This window comes from Corvus moneduloides, chromosome 15 (genome assembly GCF_009650955.1).
Source record: "Corvus moneduloides isolate bCorMon1 chromosome 15, bCorMon1.pri, whole genome shotgun sequence".
Lineage (NCBI taxonomy): Eukaryota > Metazoa > Chordata > Aves > Passeriformes > Corvidae > Corvus > Corvus moneduloides.
The window spans coordinates 6,943,255-6,962,357 of NC_045490.1; the positions used below are offsets into that span (position 1 = coordinate 6,943,255).

General features: G+C 49.0%; 1 protein-coding gene across 1 annotated transcript; it reads right to left on the bottom strand.

Annotated features, from left to right (window-relative positions):
* Positions 1-3,835: 3,835 nt before the first annotated feature.
* LOC116451716 (neuropeptide Y receptor type 2-like) lies at positions 3,836-5,728 on the bottom strand. Its single transcript, XM_032125387.1, has one exon. It carries the CDS (start codon positions 5,250-5,252, stop codon positions 4,002-4,004), a length of 1,251 nt encoding a protein of 416 aa, XP_031981278.1. The 5' UTR covers positions 5,253-5,728; the 3' UTR covers positions 3,836-4,001.
* Positions 5,729-19,103: the final 13,375 nt, after the last annotated feature.

Sequence of the window (19,103 nt, forward strand, 5' to 3'; positions counted from 1 at the left end):
GCACCTATTACTGTAAGGCAGAGAGCCATGAGGGGCTGAATTTGGCCTTTCTAGGAGCAGGATGAAGCTCAGACAAATGCAGGAGTGTGTCACGTTTTTGATTCTGAGAGAGCCCTGACCAAAGGACCCAGCTTGCCCTGCATTGATTTAAGTGCCAGCTTTCCATATTGTCTTAAAACAAGGAAAAGTAAAAAGCCCAAACCTTGGCTCTCTGTACGTGCATTACCTCGTTCCAGACATGTATGCTTTGGAAATTAAATGTGAAGGGATTTTCAGAACAAGCTAAGTGTTTTAGAGGCAAAATTTCTGGTGCTCAGAAAGGCTCCTGTGTCCAAAGCACAGCCTGTGCTCTGTGAATTTCAGTGTACTTTGTCAAGGCTGGAAGTTTGATAAGAGACTCTGGTTCTCAAGAGCTTTAGAGCATCCTGTTCTAGGCAACAACAGTTATTGATGCTGCTGGTTTTAAACTAAGAAGTTGCCACATCTCAGCTGTTCTTGGATTTGACTGGCATGTGAGGAATGGTTGCATGGAATAGCTAGAGGCATTACCATGTGTTGTGTCTATTCAAAGTTAATAATTTTCTAGGCAATTAAGAACTGTTCCGTGGTACATTTTGTAATACAAGATTTGTATGATGTGACCAGAAGGAGTGTCCTAGCATAAGAAATAGGATATTTCTAAGGGAATTCAGAATCTCCTTCCTAAAAGCTGTGAAATATCCTCGGGTCAGTTCAGTGAAGCAGCATATTGAGAAGGATGTCAGCAAGAATCAGGAAGAGCCCTAGAGGAAATTTGCTTGCCCACCAGGAACAACACTGCCTTCCAGATAAGCTTTCATGAAACACTTGTTCATTTTCATTTCTGTCACTGTGTCTCCAGCTCTGTAATGAAATACCTTATCCCTGTCAGCTGTTGTGCCAGTGACAGGAGTCATTCTGTCCCACGTCAGTAACACCAGGGCCAGCTCTGCAGAGAGGAGCCCAGCTGGCCAGGCAGTCACAGATGTGCCTTTGACAAGGAGCAAGCATGGGAAGATGACTCCAAGATTATCTGTAACTACTAAAGGATACCCCCTTGACACCCATAGAGCAGGGTCATACCCTGTCCTGAGCTCTAAATAGTTAAAAAGCTTTAAAAGCTGCTGGTCTTTGGTTTCATGGAGCTCATCATGGCAGTAAGGCCATCTTTAGCAGAGTGTTAATATTTGGGGAACCTTCATCTCCAACCAATTTCTGTTTCATGGAAACAAATTAATTCTTGTCTTCTATGCAGTCACAATAGTCAAAACATACTCTTTATCTGCTGTGATCACCCGTTGTTAAGCAGCTTTTCTTCCTTGCTCCCCGCCTTCTCTTGTTCTGTTTGGTACTGGACACTAAGGCCACTTTCCCTCAATAGAGGCATCGTGGTTTTCCACAGGAATGTGTATGCACAACTAAGAGCTGTTTTCCTTGCCAGCAGTGGGTGTGGAAGGTTGTAACTTTTTCCAATGGCAAGTAAAAAACAGCGAGCTCACTGGCACAAATCTATCAGTGAAGCTGCACAAGTGTATTAAACAGAGCAAACAAGAACTTGCTGTTACCCTTCAAGTAAATAGTTTCTCCTTCTCAGTTTGCTCCAGCATAAAAATTCCTCTGCCCTGTAAATGCCACTGCCAGTATTTATTTTTTAAGAACTTGGATCTATTTATTTATTTATCCATATTTAGTTTAAAAGTCTGGGCTCAAAATTAAACAGTCATTCATAATGTCATTATCTGCCTTGCTCTGCAGTCAGATACCATGTGTGGTGTCACAGGACAAAACCTTTGGCAAGGCCTCTAGAAGAGCAATTTAGCTCCTCATCCATCTTGCCTGGCAGCATGATTGGCTTCCAAGCTTGCACTGCTAAATTTGTTATTTTACTCTGACTTATATTATTGAGTGTTAAATCACTTTTTGAAGTGTTTATTGGTAATAGTTGAATTCTTTCCACCCATTTGAGCTACTTTTGAAACATAAACATTTCCTTGTATATTGGAGATTGATGGAAAGGTGGGGAGAGTTCCTCAGGAGGATGGATTGTAGAAATGACCAGCTCATTAAGTAGGGACAGATTGTAGAAATGACCAGCTCATTAAGTAGGGACAGAATTTACCAGGGCTGTGGACGAGAATATCCTCCCCCTTCCGTCAGGATGAAACAGCAAACTCCCTCTGCCACTCCACAGCACTCACATGAGCAGGGTTAACTTGTGTCTTGGTTCTCCCATCATGTCTTGGCCTGTCAGGAAGCAGAGGACCCGTTTACTGGAGCACCAATGACTTCCTGACAGGATCTTCATAGATCCTGAATTTCTCTGAATAGAAAGCCAGGCTGTGATCTGCAGGATCAGGTGCTGAAGAGGTTATTAGGCATCCATTTGCCCATGCTTCCAAGTGTGAAGTGTGGTATTCAGCCCCTGCCTGGCACCGATGTCTCTTGGGAAGGAACCAGAAACAACTTTCTTATACCTATTTAGGAAAATGGAGCAGAGGATCAGAGATCAGAAATAAACAAAGAGCTTAAAATCTAGTGTGGCAGTTGGAAGCTGAGCTGGAGAACAAGGGCCAGAGGCAGGTCAAGCTGGAGAGGAGGCAGAATTTCAAATAAGCCCTTTGGCAATTGATCTCTTGAGGACCCAGATGTGACAGCCCAGCAGCCTGATCCAGGCCAATGTACTCAGTACTGCAGGTCTTCTTACCTCTTGTCCTTGCTTCAGTGAAGACCTACAAATCAAAGTTTCTATTTCCATTTTATTTTTAATGAGGAGGTCTGTTGAGTCTCTTTCCTACATCTGGGAGTTACTTTCCAATCTGATGAACACTGACTTTTAGAGATGACACCAAGATCACAGTAGCAATCAAGGCTCCTTTGATGGCAGAGCTAAAAATACACTCCCCAGCTGACACAAGCCTTCAGGAGGAGAACATACAGTTTGGTTGGAAAGAATATATCTTCCTTAGTCTCCATGCCTTCTGCCAGAGGACACCACATCTGTGACAACCGTGCAAGCAGGTTACATCTGTCTTCTGAAATGAAGCAGCCATGTACAGACCCATACTACTGCCAGCCTCAGCAGGAGGAAAGCTTTAAACCCTCTGAGTGCCTTGCAGAATGGTTTCGTTGGCAGTTTTGCCTCTCTGGTCATGTTGGCATCTGTCAAGTTATTACATGGCAGGAGCCACATCTTAGGGTCTTTAGCAATCCATTAGGTTCAGTTTCAGTCCTGTTAATCAGCTGCTCCAGCTCTTTCCTATCTGTTTCCCTTCCTGCTCTCCTCCCTGCTAATTCCCGGGTGCTGGCACTCAAGTCCTGCCTAATGAGGCATTCCCAAAGCCCTGCTTCTGCACTTGTAAAGGAGACTGTGGTAAGTAGTGCCACTGCCACCTCCTGGGCTTTCTGAGGACTTGAGCACATCCCGTGGGCTGCAAATGCACATTTATGCAAATGCTGGGCAAGAGATCATGGATTGCCCAGCTCAGTCTGTGCCAGCCCACTCCCTCCCCAGGTCAGAGGAGTGATGGCACTAAGAATCAGATGTTTGCAGAACAGAGTGCAGGTCCTCCTCCCCTTGGAGGCATTAGCTAAAGATGGATCATTAAGGTTTTTGTGTGGGAGACGTGCAGATGAACAGTCACACACAGTTCCACGTTTGTAATGTGTAATGTGTCGGGGGTAAAAGGTTGTGCAACCCACTTTGGCAAATGGAAATAGCAAGAAGGGTGTGTTTTTCTGGCTAAATGAAAGCCTTCTCTGCGGGTTATTTTTTAATGCATAACTTGAACGCAGCAAAAGGAAAATTTCATTTCTTTGGTCAGACAAAAATACACCAGATTTATTGTTTTGAGAGATACAGGGGGTATTTCTACATGGCTGCTGTAGCTATAATTGGCAGCACAATGTTCTGTCAAAAAAAGGCATTCACCCAAGAATGTCTCTGGGCCCAGCCAGCCTCAATCCTGGAGGTGGATGTCCCATCCCTAAACTTCCGTGGGCAGTGATCCATTGCCAGGAGTCTGTTTGATGCTCCCATTTAGGGTGTTGGCCCTGAAGACATATGACCTCCCTCTAACCGAGCCTTCAGTGTGGATGCTTTCTGGCTTGTTCTGGCAGCGGAAAAACATAAGGAAGCCATTCCGGTAGTTCTTGTTCATCCATCCATAGAGCAGGGGGTTGGCAAATGTAGAGCACATGGCCCCAACATGGAAGACAGTGTACAGGAGTTTGTAGTCATGGAAGATAAGAACCAGATCAAGATCGATGGCAAGCTGAAATATGTGGAAGGGGAGCCAACAGACTGCAAATACCACAACTACCATCACTAGCATTTTGGTTGTCTTCCTCCTTCGGCACTGGTTTTCATTCCTGGAAGTGGGACTGACATGGTTTTTCAGCTTGAACCAGATCCTGGTGTAGGCATAACAAATAATTGCAAGTGGAAGAACATACTGCAGGAGGAGCATGGACAGACTGTAGATGGTGGCATCTCTGTTGTTACCAGAGGGCCATTTTTCTGAGCAAACAGCCATTTTGAGGTTAATGGATGGGATTTCCTCATATCGGTACTCCCTGAAGATGGCCAGAGGCCCTGCTAGGACAGCTGCTGCCACCCACATGACAGCTATGATGGTGAAGCTGAGCCTCTTGGAAATCCTGCTGTCCAGGTGGAAAACGATACAGCGGTACCGATCCAGGGCAATCACAGTCAGGGTGAGAGTGGACACATGAACACTCAGAGCTTGAGCATAAGGAACCAGGTGACAAAGGACAGCTCCAAACTTCCACTCGTCCAGCAGGGTGTACACAAGGGTGAAAGGCAGACAGAGTGTGTCCACCATCAGGTCTGCCAGGGCCAGATTAGCTATGAAGAAATTCGTGACAGTCCTCATGGTCTTGTACTTCACTATGATGTAGATGACCAGGGAGTTTCCAATGAAGCCCAGCAGAATGATGAGGGAGTAGGCAGCAATCAAGATGACCTGGACCCCCAGGATCTTGGTGCTGTCCATCATAACACTGCGGGACCCAGAGAGACCCTGGGTAGGAGTGACAAAGTCCTTGGCATGCCAGCCATGTGGCAGCTTCTCATCTAATGCTGTCTTCTCCATGGTGAATGTGCTGTTGGCTCCCTCCAATGGTCCCATGCCTGGCCTGAGACTTTCCATAAGGAGGAAGGAGAAGGAGGTCTGGAACACAGATATAGCAGAAGTGAGAGTACAGGTGACACTCATCTTTGATGAGATTTACTTGCCTGCAAAAATTCCTGAGTGCTTTAAGAACTAGGAAAGGCAAGAAACAAGGCACTCTCAAAGTCAAGGTGTTCTTCTCCACCTCCCCATAACAATTTATTTATTTCCAGATTGTGTACCAGGCTTTTTTCAGTCTCTTATTTCTCACCTCTCCAGGTGAAAATATCTCTCCCCCTGTCTCTGCACAAGTCTCTGCCACTGACCTGCTAGTGATGCTACCACCCAATCCACCCAGTTCTGCCTGCTCTCCCTCCCAGTAATGTGGGTAGCACAACTAATGCCATTTTATGAGCCACTCTCTATGACCAAATGTGCCACATAGTCATTCCCTGGCCCTCATTATCAGCCCCTCAAGGTCCTGTGAACCAACTAGACAAACCAGTTTTCTTCTTCCTTCCCCTGCCAGTCTCAGGGTTCCCAGGCATCAGGCAATTGTTGCCTTCCTTGCTGGCTTTGAAGGTCACAGGCACCCAGCCAGGCAGGTGTTGTTTGTGTCCCCATCACAGAACCGGGAAGTGTTGACAGCACACAGAGCACAGTTACAAGTCCTAAGTAAGGAACTACTGGACAGTGAGACCCATGGACCCTGTGGCCAGGGGACACCTCCACCATCCTCTGCTTTCTCCAAAGATTCAGTGAGTAGCTCATATTCTTTCGTAAGATTTTTGAGTCTACATTATGATTGTCACAATGATACAACAAATCATGTACTAGGATTTGGCCCAATCTGAAGAGGGTCCAGGTGATTATAAATTATAAGTTGTATTATAAATTCTGTATTACTTAGGTGATTAGAAATCATAAATTATTTATAAATTCTGTATTTTGCTATTTGTAGATTGTACTATGTTGATTCTGCTTGTAGAAATCCTGTGCTGTTTCAATGATAAATTCTGTTCTACACTAATCATAATACCCTGATAAAGAAACAAAGCTTTAACTGTCACCATGATTTAGTGCCACCTTCATTCTGCCAAGGATCCCTGAAAGAATCTCTCTGTCCTGTCAATATTGGAGACACCCAGGCATCCACTGGCTTAGCAGAGGAGGGAGCTCCTACAGGGACATGCATGTGCAGGGCATAAACCACTGAAGCTGTGAACAAGCCTCCCACGGAGCTGCTGCTGCACATCCAGCCACCGAGAGCCAGAGCCCCAGCGTCCGTCAGCCTCCTGCCACGTGGTGCTCAAATGCCTGTGTGAGACAGCTTTGGGAGCAGGGAGCCCAAGGAGCCAGGACTGATGCAGCCTGGAACCCCTGGCTGGCATTCGGTGCCATTGGAAGAGCAGAGTGCTGTCACAGCAGGGTGTTCATTGAATCCAAACACGGCAGGAGAAAAGCCAGCTCTGTTACTGGCTCCTCCTCAGCCTCCGTGGCTCAGAAGTGCTGTGGGCTACATGGAGAGGGGTGGACATGGCCCCTCACATATCCCCCTCTCCCCAGCACCGTGAGTGGGGCCCCATTCCCACTGCAGACTTAAACAAAAGTGAGCAAAAGTCGTCACTGTGCCCAGGCAGGGAGGTCTGCAAAGCACTGTGTTTTCTCTGACCTGCAGAGAGGGGGGAAAATGCCCTTTCACTAAGGGAGGGAGGCAAAGGGCTTAAATGAATTGGGAATTGGAGGCAGACTGCTGGGTATCTTCTCAGGCTCCTTGAGGAAGGAATTGGGATTTTCCCAGAAAAGATGTGAGCACTGCTGACTGGATGTTAGTGGGCTTCCTGCAAGTCCCATGCAAGCCAAAGGTTTAAGGACAGCCTGTCCTTGGGAAGGGAGAATGCTTTGCAATTACATTGCAACCTAAACTAAAACGGCTGCTTGTCCTGTCAATCCCTCCTCAGAGCAAGGGTTGTGATTCCCCCTCAGGAGCAGCTCCCAGGAATCTGCCTGGCTGGCTGCAGAGGCCCAGCAGAAGAGGCCTGAAGTAAAACCACCCCTGCTGGCACTCTTTCTCCTTCCCTCTCTGTGTGCAACTGCCTGCCTAACATCTCACTCTGCAGACTGATGTATGCCAGTGGTTCCTGTAAATGAGGTTGTTGGGCTCAGACACTGTGAGATAGTGGACACCGTGTAGCTACTGCTAGGAGGGTAGGAAGCAGAGGAAAAAATAGGTGGATCTGCTAGGTCAGGGTTTGTTTAAGGGTGGTCTCAGACCTCCACAACACCGCTGCCCCAAACTTGGAAAGACCAAGGGGAGGTTCCAACTTTTAAGGCAGGACAGGGCAGCTCAGAGCCATGCCATACAGTGGGTGCAGTGGAAAGCAGAGCAGGGGAACAGCAGGGCACTGGGAAGGTGGCACAGCCACAGCCTCTTTGGCAGAGCCTGACCCCCTGGCAGACACCTGTGCTGCTGCCGCTGGCCCTAAGCAAACCCTACTGCCAAGAGAGCAAGGTCAGCCAAGCAAACAGAGCAAGTGCTGGGGACGCTTGGGGTGGCTGTACTTTCCCTGCTCGCTCTCCATCTGGGATTTATACCTTCCGCATTGTCCAGTGTTACTTTATCACTTGTCATCCCCTTTTCTGTGGCTTGCCTGTTCCATTTATCTTCAGTACCCAAGCTCTGGCACCACATCAGTGGACACTCCCTTCTCTTTTTCTCCATCTCATCCACCAACTGGCTGCCAGCTCCCGCACTCACATCTCAGCCCATTTCCTTTTGCTGGAGACTGGCAGCTACCCATCATCTGAGAGGAGCCAGGAACATCATGGTTACTGGAGCTGTTTCACTTCCTAACAAAATGTCCTTAATGGAGTTACTATTTGATTTTGTTTGTTTTGTTTTTTCTCCAAAGGGGAACTATTACAAATCAATTAAGACATTTTAATTAAGAGACAAAATGGTTATAATAAATGTTCCCACTCCAGGGGCTGCCTGGACATCACTGGGATGCTGCTAGGAGTGGACTGAGGTCTGTTCCAGCAAGTAATGGAAGTGCTGGCATATGTGTAGGCCGCTGTCAGGCCCTGTGCCTAACTGGTCTGCCAGACTAGATGAAAAAATCCTTGGAGTTGAGAGCCAACTGCTTTTGGGACAATAAAGCAGCAGGAGAGACCAGGAGGAGGTAGAAATACTATCCAGGTCCTTTCTTCTGTGCTGAGTTGTCATGAAGGGATTCAGAAACAGGGCGCTGCCCATACCAAGATAACCTTAACCCTCACCCTCTCCTCCAGCTGAGGTTCAGCCTGAAGCAGGGCTGGAACCCAGGGATGGCTCTCAGTGAGACAGAGAGCTGTTCCCTGTGCCAGCAGGCTTCAGCCTTTGGGAAGTAGGGAAGCACAGAGGAGCCCTTCACTCCGCACACTGCTGTCAATGACTGGGACAGTGACCAAAATGACAGCTCCAAAATCCATTCCTACAGAGGACCTAGACCAGGTGCCCTGGGACTCACCCACCTCTGCTTCCTGGGGACACTCCAGCTCCCTCCATGTCCCTGCTGCAGCCCCAGGCAGTCAGCCAGACTGGAAGAGGCACATTCAGACCTGGAAAAGCCATCCATAAAGCCTGGCATGGTTCAGAAAGCAGGGCTGGAGGGGTGGGCAGAGGGCTGGAGAAAACAGAGCTTGTTAATTAGAATTTCTCTTTTCGTCTAAGCAGTGGGACTGGAGTCCATGGATTCAAAAGGAGGGAATGCAGGGACTTGGGCCAGTCTCTGCTCTTTGGTTAATGACAAACTCTTTCTACAGCAGTGCTGGAGTGTGAGGGCTAAGGCTGATGGATACTTCCATGGCTTGGCTCATTGATTTATTCCATGCTTGTCCTTCCTCCAAAGCAGCTCAACTCCACCAAATCCCTTAATCTCCAGCAGCCCAGTCAGGAGCACTGACTCATCCCATTCCCAGACCCATATCCAGACAGATGTCCGTGACAAGGAAGTCTGAGACCATCCCTCATCACCAGTGGTCACCCTGGGCCAAGCCACCTTCTACCACCTTCATTCCCTTCCAACACTCAAGAGGCAGCAGTGTTCAGTGTCCCTGCACCCCACAGCACACACTTAAGGGAGGAGAACACAATAAATGGAGATATGGAGGCTAACCAGCCCACCAGAGACCACACTGCACATCCACAGCAGGGCTTGGACAGAGCCCAAGTTTTCTAACTCCAGCCACCTGCATTCACCACCAGAGAGGACTCTGCATCTCAGCACAACACCTGAACATAGATCTCAGGAACTGCATGAAAATGCAAACCGTGACTGATGGAGTGGAATGAATTTTGTCTTCTCTGTGGAATGGGCAGGTTTCAGGACAAACAGCAGCTCTGGAGGATTTTCTGAAGCCAAAGAACAGATAGAAATTATCCCAGGTCCTTCCATCTCCAGTGAAGGTGTGATTGCCTTGCTGTGACACTCTGGCAAAAGGGAAGACTCTCTGACCTGCCCACCATCTGCTGCAGCTTTTTAAGTTATCTATCCAGCTCAGGGCCACTGGTGCAGAAACCTCATGGCATCAGATGCTCATTGCCACCCAGAACTGCTCCTGGGGGACCCCAGCATAGAACTGGCACTTGGAGACAAAGTGCAAGGAGGAGGAGATACACCAGGGATTTCTTGTGGTTCCTCACACTAAATATTTTCATGTCCCTGCCTAGGCTGGAGCCATGGAAGACTCTGAAGGGGCCAATGAGGATGCCGTGGTCAGTCAGCTCAGGACAGGATGAAAAAGGAGGTGGTGAGAAGAGATCTGTTTGGCAGGGATACTTGACTCGTCATGGAAATTTATCTTACAGAACGCAGGGGGAGCAGTGCAGGGCCCTCTGCCCTGTGGGACGTGCCATGGGAGCAGAGCAAGGCTGGCTGGGACACAGGGATCAAGGGGTGACACGGCAATGGAGACACACCAGTTTCTGGGGCTGCGGAAAGGAAGAGACAGCGTGGTGGATGGATCCTGGTTAACCTGGGGAATCTGTTACCTCCTGAAATTTATGGAGTCTGGGACAGGTGAGACAGTGAAGCAGAGGGAAATAACAACTCACTAACAGAACAAACAGGGAGAAAACCCAGTATCCTGCTTTGGGACAGACCAGAAACTCTGTAGGTGAAATGCAGCTGCAGCAGGACTATAGGAGGATTTCCCTGTTCAAGGACTAACATACAGTTGGTGCTGAGAGAAGGCAAGCACCGATTTTCCTCCTGTATCCCGTATCCCTCTTTCATCTCCCTCTCTAAGGACACCGATCTGTGGCAGAGAGCCGAGTGCCAGCAGCGTGTGCAGTCCCGGCACGGAGGAGCTGACAGAGGTTTGTACGAAACCACGAGGAGGCAGACTGCAGGAGAGATCAGGATTTCTCAGACAGCCGTGCACCTCAGCCCCACACCTGCACCTCTGGAGCTGTATGTGGCCAGGTTCTGCAGCACCCTGGAGCAACCTGCTCCCCTGATTACTCTCACTCAGCATCCTGCTTTCCACACTCCCTGCTTCTGCTCAGGGACCTTTCAAAACTCTCCTGCCAGTATTTCTTGTTTGCTTTCTCTATTCCAGCTCTCAGGGCTGTCAGTCCAAATACAGTTTCCCAAAGATGCTCGGACCTTTTTTGCCTGAACCATATGGCATGGACAAGACCTGGCCCCATCTCAGCCCTGCTGCTGAGATGAGCCCTCCCTGACCCACCTGCAAAGGCCAGAGCATCCTCCTCCTCCAGGAACCGAGCTGCTCACCTCCAGTTACTGCCTCATCGCTGGCCAGGACGGAGCGCTTGGTCCTCTCCACTCTCTGGAAGTCAACCTGTGGCAAAGGGGTGAAAAGCACTTTTCTGCAACTGTCCTCGGAGAAGAGAGGAAGTCAGGTGAGGATCTGGGCTGCTGGAGAGTGCTTCATCGCCGGGAGTAGCTTTGGAACCCCTCCCTGAGCACCCGGAGAGCCCCCTCTCGCAGGGTGACTGACAGCCCTGTCTCACGAAGCTGGATGCTGCCTTCGCTTCTGAATGAGAGAAAGGCAGAGAGCGTGTGTTTAACAAACAGCAATGGAAAGGGGGAGGGAGCGTGCTGCTGCTGTTTATACAGTGTTCAGCCACTGAGGGGCTTCTTGCACCGAGCAGAGAAGCTTTTCCACCACATCCAGTTTCCCCTCCAGGGAGAAGTGCAGGGAGCTGGAGCTCTGCAGGCTCCTCGTCCATACCACGGACCTGGGCAAGTGTTATCTGCCCTCACTCCACAGCTGTCCCATCCCCTCAGGCTTTAAACTCATTGGGACTGGCACTGTCATGTCCAGAGGGGGATCTCCCCTGCAGCAAGAGGCCTGCAGGTCATGCAGCTCAGCAGAGCTTTCACCAACCAACCTCCACCCTCCTCTGCCTCCGTGTTTGCACAGTGCACAGAGCAATCTGCAGCTGTGGGATGGGACTTCAGGGACTACTGAGATGCAGATAAAAGTAATGCTGAAAAGTTTTAGCCACTTGGCAGGAGCTTGGTCTGCTCCAGAGCCAGATTCCAGAGTCCGATGCATTGTGGATATGGAAACTGAGTGACTCAATTTTAGGATGCTCAGCACTGTGCACACACCTGAAGCAAGAAAGAGGGAAAGACACAAAAGCAGCATCCTCATGTCCTAATCTGCAAAATCCAAGCTCTCTGGAGCCCAGGAAAGCACTCTAAAGGCAACACAGGGAAGCAGAGAAGCACAGATATGTCCTACCTGTTCAAAGATATTGCCTTCAAGGAGAAGTCATGTGTTCTTAGCATAGGATTTCTAACTCGGGCAAGGTGTGAATTTGTAGCTTACTTGGGCTAGGAGATGCTCCCACAGGCTGGGGAGAAGGACAGCTCTCCTTGGCTTCGAGAACCTACAGCTGGAATTTTATCAGGGTCTTGCTCTTTACCCCCACAGTGAACTTTGGTCTCCTTTTCTTTGTGAGAACGGAAACAGGGAGGCTTTTCAACCACCCTTTTGTGCCAAAAAATCACAATACACCAGGAAAAAGAAAACACTCCAATGGCTCAGCAGAAAAAGAGGAATGAGAACATTCCTGAAATCACACGGAAAGTGACACTTGAACCCAAGATTTGGACAAGAGTCCTCACAAGTCCCATCCTTCCTCTCCCTGTGTCTCCTTCAGAAAGGAAAGGACTACGCATTAAATCCACCAGCTGTGCTAACTGGATTTTTTGTGGGAGTTTCATGTCTTCTCCCCCTTCATTTTCCCTAAGGCTGTTGATTTAGCTGCTTGGGAAAGCTGGGAGTGGAGGGAAGCAGGACATGACAAAACTGCTCAGAAAGAGCCATTGCTGTCTCCCAGTGGTCTGCAGAGAGAGGCAAAGAGCGGCTAAGAGGAAATCAGTGGTGCTTGTTATTCCCTCTGTTCCTGGTGGATGGACACTCCTCCTCTCCAGGGTCCTTGACAGCAGTGGATGGTTGATTTCTGCTCAAGATTATTTTTTTCCTCCTTTCTCTTCTTTGTAAGATTTTTTTTTTGCTTGTTCGCAGATTCCTTTGCTACCGCTCCCCACTCCTCCCTTCCCAGGCTGAAACAAGATGCCTGGGGAGAAGGCAGTGATTGACAGGAGAGAAATTTGTGCAGCCCTAGGCTGTGAACCTTCAGCAGGACAATGGGGTGAATTCCAGTCATTTTTGGCACGTGGTGTTTGCTGGATGACAGCAAATGCAAACTCTTAAATCATGGATTAGTCAGTGCAAGTCCCCAAGATGTCCTCTCCCACGGTCTAAGGGGTCCAGTGGAGCACCAAAACCTGCTGTGCTCCAAAACATCAGCTCAGCTCTTTGACCAGACCAGAGCAGTGCAGAAAGGTACACTTGAGCTCTCAGCACACCTGGGCTGTCACCCCAACTGGCACCCACCGACCTGGAGTTTGGTTCCCGGTCCCTTGGTGCTCCCCAGCCCTGTCCCTGGGAGCCAGGCTCTTCTTACATCACCACACACACAGGCTCCCTGCCAGTCTGCCTAATCTCACCCAGCTACAACAGAATTACAGCCAGCAGCGAGTGCAGCATAGCCTTGGCTCCTCCACAGGGAAGGGACACACCCAGGGGCTGCAGTGCCAGACCCCTCACACTCCTGGTGGGTTGAGAGGAGCAATCGTGGCACAAACTGCAGCAGTCTGAACACCAAGGTGCGAAACAACCTCCCCACACAGCTTACAGATCCCAAAGCAGCTGAGGGTCTTCCAAGCCCCAATCAGCAACACTCTAAAGGAGGAGGACGGGAGAATACAAAGATGGTGCCTGACATTGTCCTGGGGTGTGGAAGGCTGTGCAGCCCCGAGCAGAGATGCCAGGGCCCACTGCATGCACTGTTGTAACCTCAAGCCTGGGGTATTTTCACACACAAATGCCTGCACAGGTGTCCCAGGAGCCTCGTGTCCTTCCAGACATGATGGGATCATTCAAAGGATCTTTGCAGCTCAAAAGCCTTTCCCAGTGGCTGGGCTTTGATTAGGCAAAAGCGAGTCTGCTCACCCGTGCTTCTGAGAAATACAACAATGAATTTTGTACTCCAGGGAGCAAAAATGATGTCAAAAGGCTGAGAAATGGGGCAGAGAAGAGGGCTGTCTTTTGGTCTGTAATCTGCTGTGCCTCAGTGAGCAGGCAGGTCCTCAGCCTGACCACCTTGCAGCTGTAAGCCATCTGCTGTAGCTTAACTTCTGTCAGAAAAGGAAGGTGGATTATCTGTTCACTCCCTGGGAGGAATCTTTAAGAAAACTGTTACCAAGGCTTCCAGATGCTCTAGTTCATCTTGCTTCATCTGGAGCAGCAGCAGTGACATACTTTAAAAAGCAGCTTTTCATTTTTTAAACATCTGTTTAATTCCACCTGCATATAACCAAAATATTTCCACTGCTCCTTCCTGAGGTGTCATGCCTGTGTTTGCCTCAGCAGCCTCCAATGTATCAGCAAGTTTTGGTAACACAAAAGCCCCTTTTCCATTTGAGCCCCGGAGTTCACGGATGCAGTGGATTTGGGAGTCTGATGCATTTGGGAACTAAATTAGCCACAAAGAGACTCAGGGGTGGGAGGGCGGGGAGAAAGCTGTCTGTACCCTCTCTGAATTTAAAAGCAGATTCTCATTTCGTAACAGTTTTTTGTCCCCATGTGAACATTCCTGGAATTAGTGAAGGAGCAGAGACACCATTGGGGACAAGGTTTGGCTAAAATATCTGAGCTATCTGACACCACAGTGAGAGGCACTGGGGAAGCAGGAGGAGAGACAAACTGTGTGGGTTGGCCTGGGACTGGCCTGGGACTGCCACAGCTCTGCTCTCCTTCAGGGCAGGCAGAAGTCAGGGATGTTGAGTGTGTCTGCAGGATAAGGGTCAGTGAGACAGGAAGGAGATGATCATATGGAAAAAGATTAATGGGATTTGTCCTGCTGAACACATCACCACACCTCAGCTCCTGCCCCACTAGGGCTCATTTCATTAAGTTAATTAATGCCTAGGAGGGTTTACCCCTTCCATCCCCTTCCCACCCCTGGATCTCACTCTGACACACAAAATCCCCTTGACCATCCTCCCATCAGGACAGAAGGACTCCAGGCAGCTTCTCCAGGCAGACATCAGCACTGCTGAGCCCAGAACTGGCCCCTGTATTTAGATGCCATTTCTGCAAGTCACTGCACTCAAAGCTTTGTTAATTTATTAGAGGGTTGTTGCTTGTTATTTGTGTACTGAGCCAGGTAGAAAACAGCTTCTGCAGAAGAGGGTAATTGCAGTCAGATAAGCTCTTCAGGGCCAGGATTGCAAAAATACGATACGTTGTAGACCAGCAGTTGTCTGGGTAAAATAGAAACATGGGTGAGGTTTGGGGTTGGAACATGTTTCCCCGTGTATCACAGACTCCCTGTCTGCCTTTGGGCAAATTATTTGATGTATCTCAGTTCTCTGTACATAAAAATAGTGATAAAAATGCTTCTTTCTGGCAAACTCACCCCTGGAGCAGAGGACCTGGTGCTTGGATGTGCAGCAGTAGCAGCTGCTTTCCCACTTTGCCCCATGGGATTTCTTTCTAAGCTGCCCATCTCATTTAGGCAGCATGTTCTGTCATCAGGTTCTTGTTCTCCCAGACTGGATACTCCTGCTTCACAGTCCCACAAAGAAATTTGTACCCAGTCTGTCACTCCTGAGATGACAAACAGTGCTATAAATGCTGGATTGTGTGATGGGAAACGGCAGAGCTGGATGGGCTGATGGCAGCCCCAGCCTAAACTCTTCCAAAGTGTCAAGAATGAAAGTGATGCAAATGGATGGAAAACTCAGAGGATGGTTTGTCATCTATGAGCTTGGTGTTGCCAAAAGGCACCAGTTTTCCAGGAGTTGGGATCCAGTGCTCAGCACCACCGTAGCAGCAGCAGGATCGTGTTTGCTGCTTCACTGCCTCACTCCCTCTTTGATATGGGGACCCATATCAGCTGTGGGCAGGGAGCAGGTTACCTATGTCTTGCTCAGCTCAGCAGTGCTGGCCTGGCAGCAGTGTCTGAGCACAGGAGGGTCAGATCCACTCCTGATACAAACCCAGGAATTTGGCTGGGAATCCATCTGGCTCCCTGTTCCCCAGAAACATGACTTACAAGCCAGTGTCTGACACTGAGAGATAGGTATGGCACCGAGTGCCCCATGGGGAAGAGCTGTGTCCCCAGGGTATGAGCAGAGCACGCACGAGCTGAGCAGAGACGGTGCTGGAAAGCACAAAGCCTTATAAAGGCAGTGCTCTGGGTTTGTCCTTCTCTCAGCTCTTCTGGGCGATGAAAAGGACGACTCATAGCCCTAATTAACTGGAACATGCTAATACCACTGAGCTTCCCTGGCCAGCAAATTTGGCACAAGGCATATGGGACACTTTCCAAACAACTGCTCAGGGGAGCGCATGCCTGCAATTTATTATTCGATGAGCAGTTTCCTCTCTGCCTTCGCTGAAGAGCTCACACCAGACACGAGGGAGGTGAGTCTGGAGCCTGCAAATCTACTTTGAAAGCCATTTCATGCGGGAGGGAGAAGAGACTTACTTCTCCCCAGGCATTTAAGATATTTAAGGTATCAGGGGAAATAATGGCTTTGCACAGCATTACCTCTGGGAGCACTCAGTGCCTTCGAATGGTGCAGCTCATAGTGCTCAGCTTCCCATGGGGAAAACCACGCTCCTTCAGGGTGACATTCAATCTGGGCAGAAGATGCAGGACCAGAGAGTGTACATTGTTATTTTGCAGAGTAAAGCAGAGGAGCACAGCCAGCCCAGGTAGCTGGAGAAAGGGAGAAGAGCCCTGGTGCTGTGTTTTCAGGATGGGTTATTCCCTCTTTTGACAACTGTCCTGGGCAAGGCAGTATCCTGGCTTATTGCCCTGAAAAAGGAGTAGGAAGGAGCCTCCTCATCTCCTGTTACAAATAAATCAGTTTGTGAGCTTTGTATGGGGAGCAAATGGCATGACTTTGAAAAATATCAACTCATTCCTGTGCTAAGATTATCACTCTCAGTATTTACTGTACTGCCAAAACCAGAGGAAGGAGCTGCAGCCTCCTGGAGGCCACCACCTGCCCCTGGCCTCGGCTTCAGCCTGGCTCCCATGGCAGCCTTGGCCCCAGGACTGTTCAGGGCAGCTCTGACACAGGGTTTGGGTTGCAGTCAGCTGCCCAACCAAGCACTGCCACAACCTCACCAGTACAGACACTGGGAATAGCTCAGGTTTGTGCAATATTCCCAGGACTGTGCAATATTCCCAGGACTATGCTGGTCTGACCTGCCCCTCATCCTTGGCATCACCTGTGGCCATCGGCTGCGTAGCCGGGCATGGCACTCTGTGCTTACCAAGGGCACATCTCTCCCTGCTCCCTCCCCATTGCATCCTTTGCAAACATTCGTTGTTATGGTGACAGCTCCAGAAGGAAAATCTCTGTGCAGATCTTTCAGATTTTTTAACAAAGGTACAGCCACTTCAATTATTTTCTTTAAGGGAGATGGTTATCTTGCTCAATGGCAACTGAATTTCTTTCATTTTGTTTCTGGTGACCACTTTGGTGATACTCTGGCTCCGGCTTTCAGTGTGTGGCTGTAAGAAAGTGGAAGGAGGAGAAGTAGAACAGAGGGAGAAGGTTGTAAAGAGCTGCTTTTAAATCCTCTTGGGAGCACAGGAAGTGCCTCCAGGCTAAGGCTGCTGAGCTGCAGGCAGTGTGGAGTCTGAGTTTCTCCAAAATGAATGAGATTTTGGAGCACATCTGCATCTTTCTCAGATAGCAAAGTGCAAAATAAATAGCAAGGGGGGACATTTATGCCCAATAACCTATGCTGCGTGTGAAATGCTGCACTGAGAAATACTGTTCTTGTGGAATCTTCTGTGTCCCTTGGCTTTTGAAGGCTGTGTGATGATAAATTAATTCTCTCTATTTCCACAGAATGGACTAAAGACTTTAATATGTGATATCAGGGAGAGAACTGGGCTCTGTAGATGTCTTTAGTGCAAGTAATGAATATAGTACACAGCCTCAGCCCAGTCAGGAGAAAGCAATCTGGGTATGTGATGTGATGTGATCACAGGTGTGGATTTCATGGCTACTGTGTTCTGACCCTGGAATGTGGATGCTAATGGACAAGACTCCAGCATCCTGAGCAGCCAAGCCAGCCCAGCCTGTTTTTGTAAGATGAGGTCATGAAGAGTTTTCCCACATCCCTCCTATACAGAGCTGAGGTCAGAAACCTAAAAGACCATTAAAAATCAAAACCTGCAAATGCTTCAGGATTTGAAGAGGCAGCTTAGCACATCTGTGGATGCTCAGCACCATGAACCAGAGATCCAAGTGCAGGAGAAGAGCATTCCAGGAATCCTGCACCCAATGAGCAGCAGGTTGGCTGGGGGCTGACACACAACTCATCACAGGGAAGGCTGAGAGGACAAAGCTGTTCCGGCCGAGCCCGTGCTGCGTGTGGAGCACCAGAGAGGTTTCATGCACAGCTCAGAGTAAACAGGCAAACAAGCGGCAGCCAGAAATGTTAATATTTGCAGAAATCTCCTGGTTTTGGCGCCTGAGTGTGAGGAGCTGAAGGATGCTGGTGGAATGCAAACATGATGGATTCTTGGCTGCCTGGAGAGGTGGCATTGGGAATCTCACAGGGCAGGACAGACTGCCTGACAGGCCTGCTTGTGATGGTTCACACGAGGAGTCCTGGGGAGGGACACTGGGCTGAGAAGCTCAGGAGCACATGAAACTGGTCCCCTGGGATTGAGTTATTTGAGCATCCCTGGGGGAAAAAAAAAAGCACCACAATTAGGCCATGTTCATCCTCCTTTGCCTATTCCAGACCTTGTTTCCCTACCTCCATGTAGTAGGAGATGGATTTGTCCATGCCGATCCCCAACCCTTCTACTGGATACATGAGGGAAAAAATGACACAAACTTCCAGAGTCCTGCCCTCACTTCACGTGGGTCCTTTCCTGGCATGTTTAGGATGGTTTGAACCTACTCAACACCTCTTGCCATCTCTACAGGGCTCTTACCTGGACCGTGGCTGCCATTTCATGGGGGTATTTGGGGCTGGTCAGATATCTTCAGAGGCTCTTAAGCCTTGAAGGCTCTGGCTTTAGCAAAATAGCAATATCATTCATTTGGGACTGGGAAGAAAATATTGGCAAATAATGGCCACCTCTGGTCACCTTCCTCCTGCAGCTATTTATCCAAAGATACCATATCTCAGAGCATTGCTTCATTTCCTGCTCGCCTTTCTAACCGAGGCCTCTAAATCATGTCCCTGCAGCTGAGGTCACGGAGGGAAGTGTAATATCCATTAGCAGTGATGCTGCTATTACCTTGATTTACCTCATCCCTTCTTCTTTCACTCTTTTCTTTCTGTTTACAACAATCCCATTCCACTTCTTCCCCCTCCTGGTCTCAGCACAGG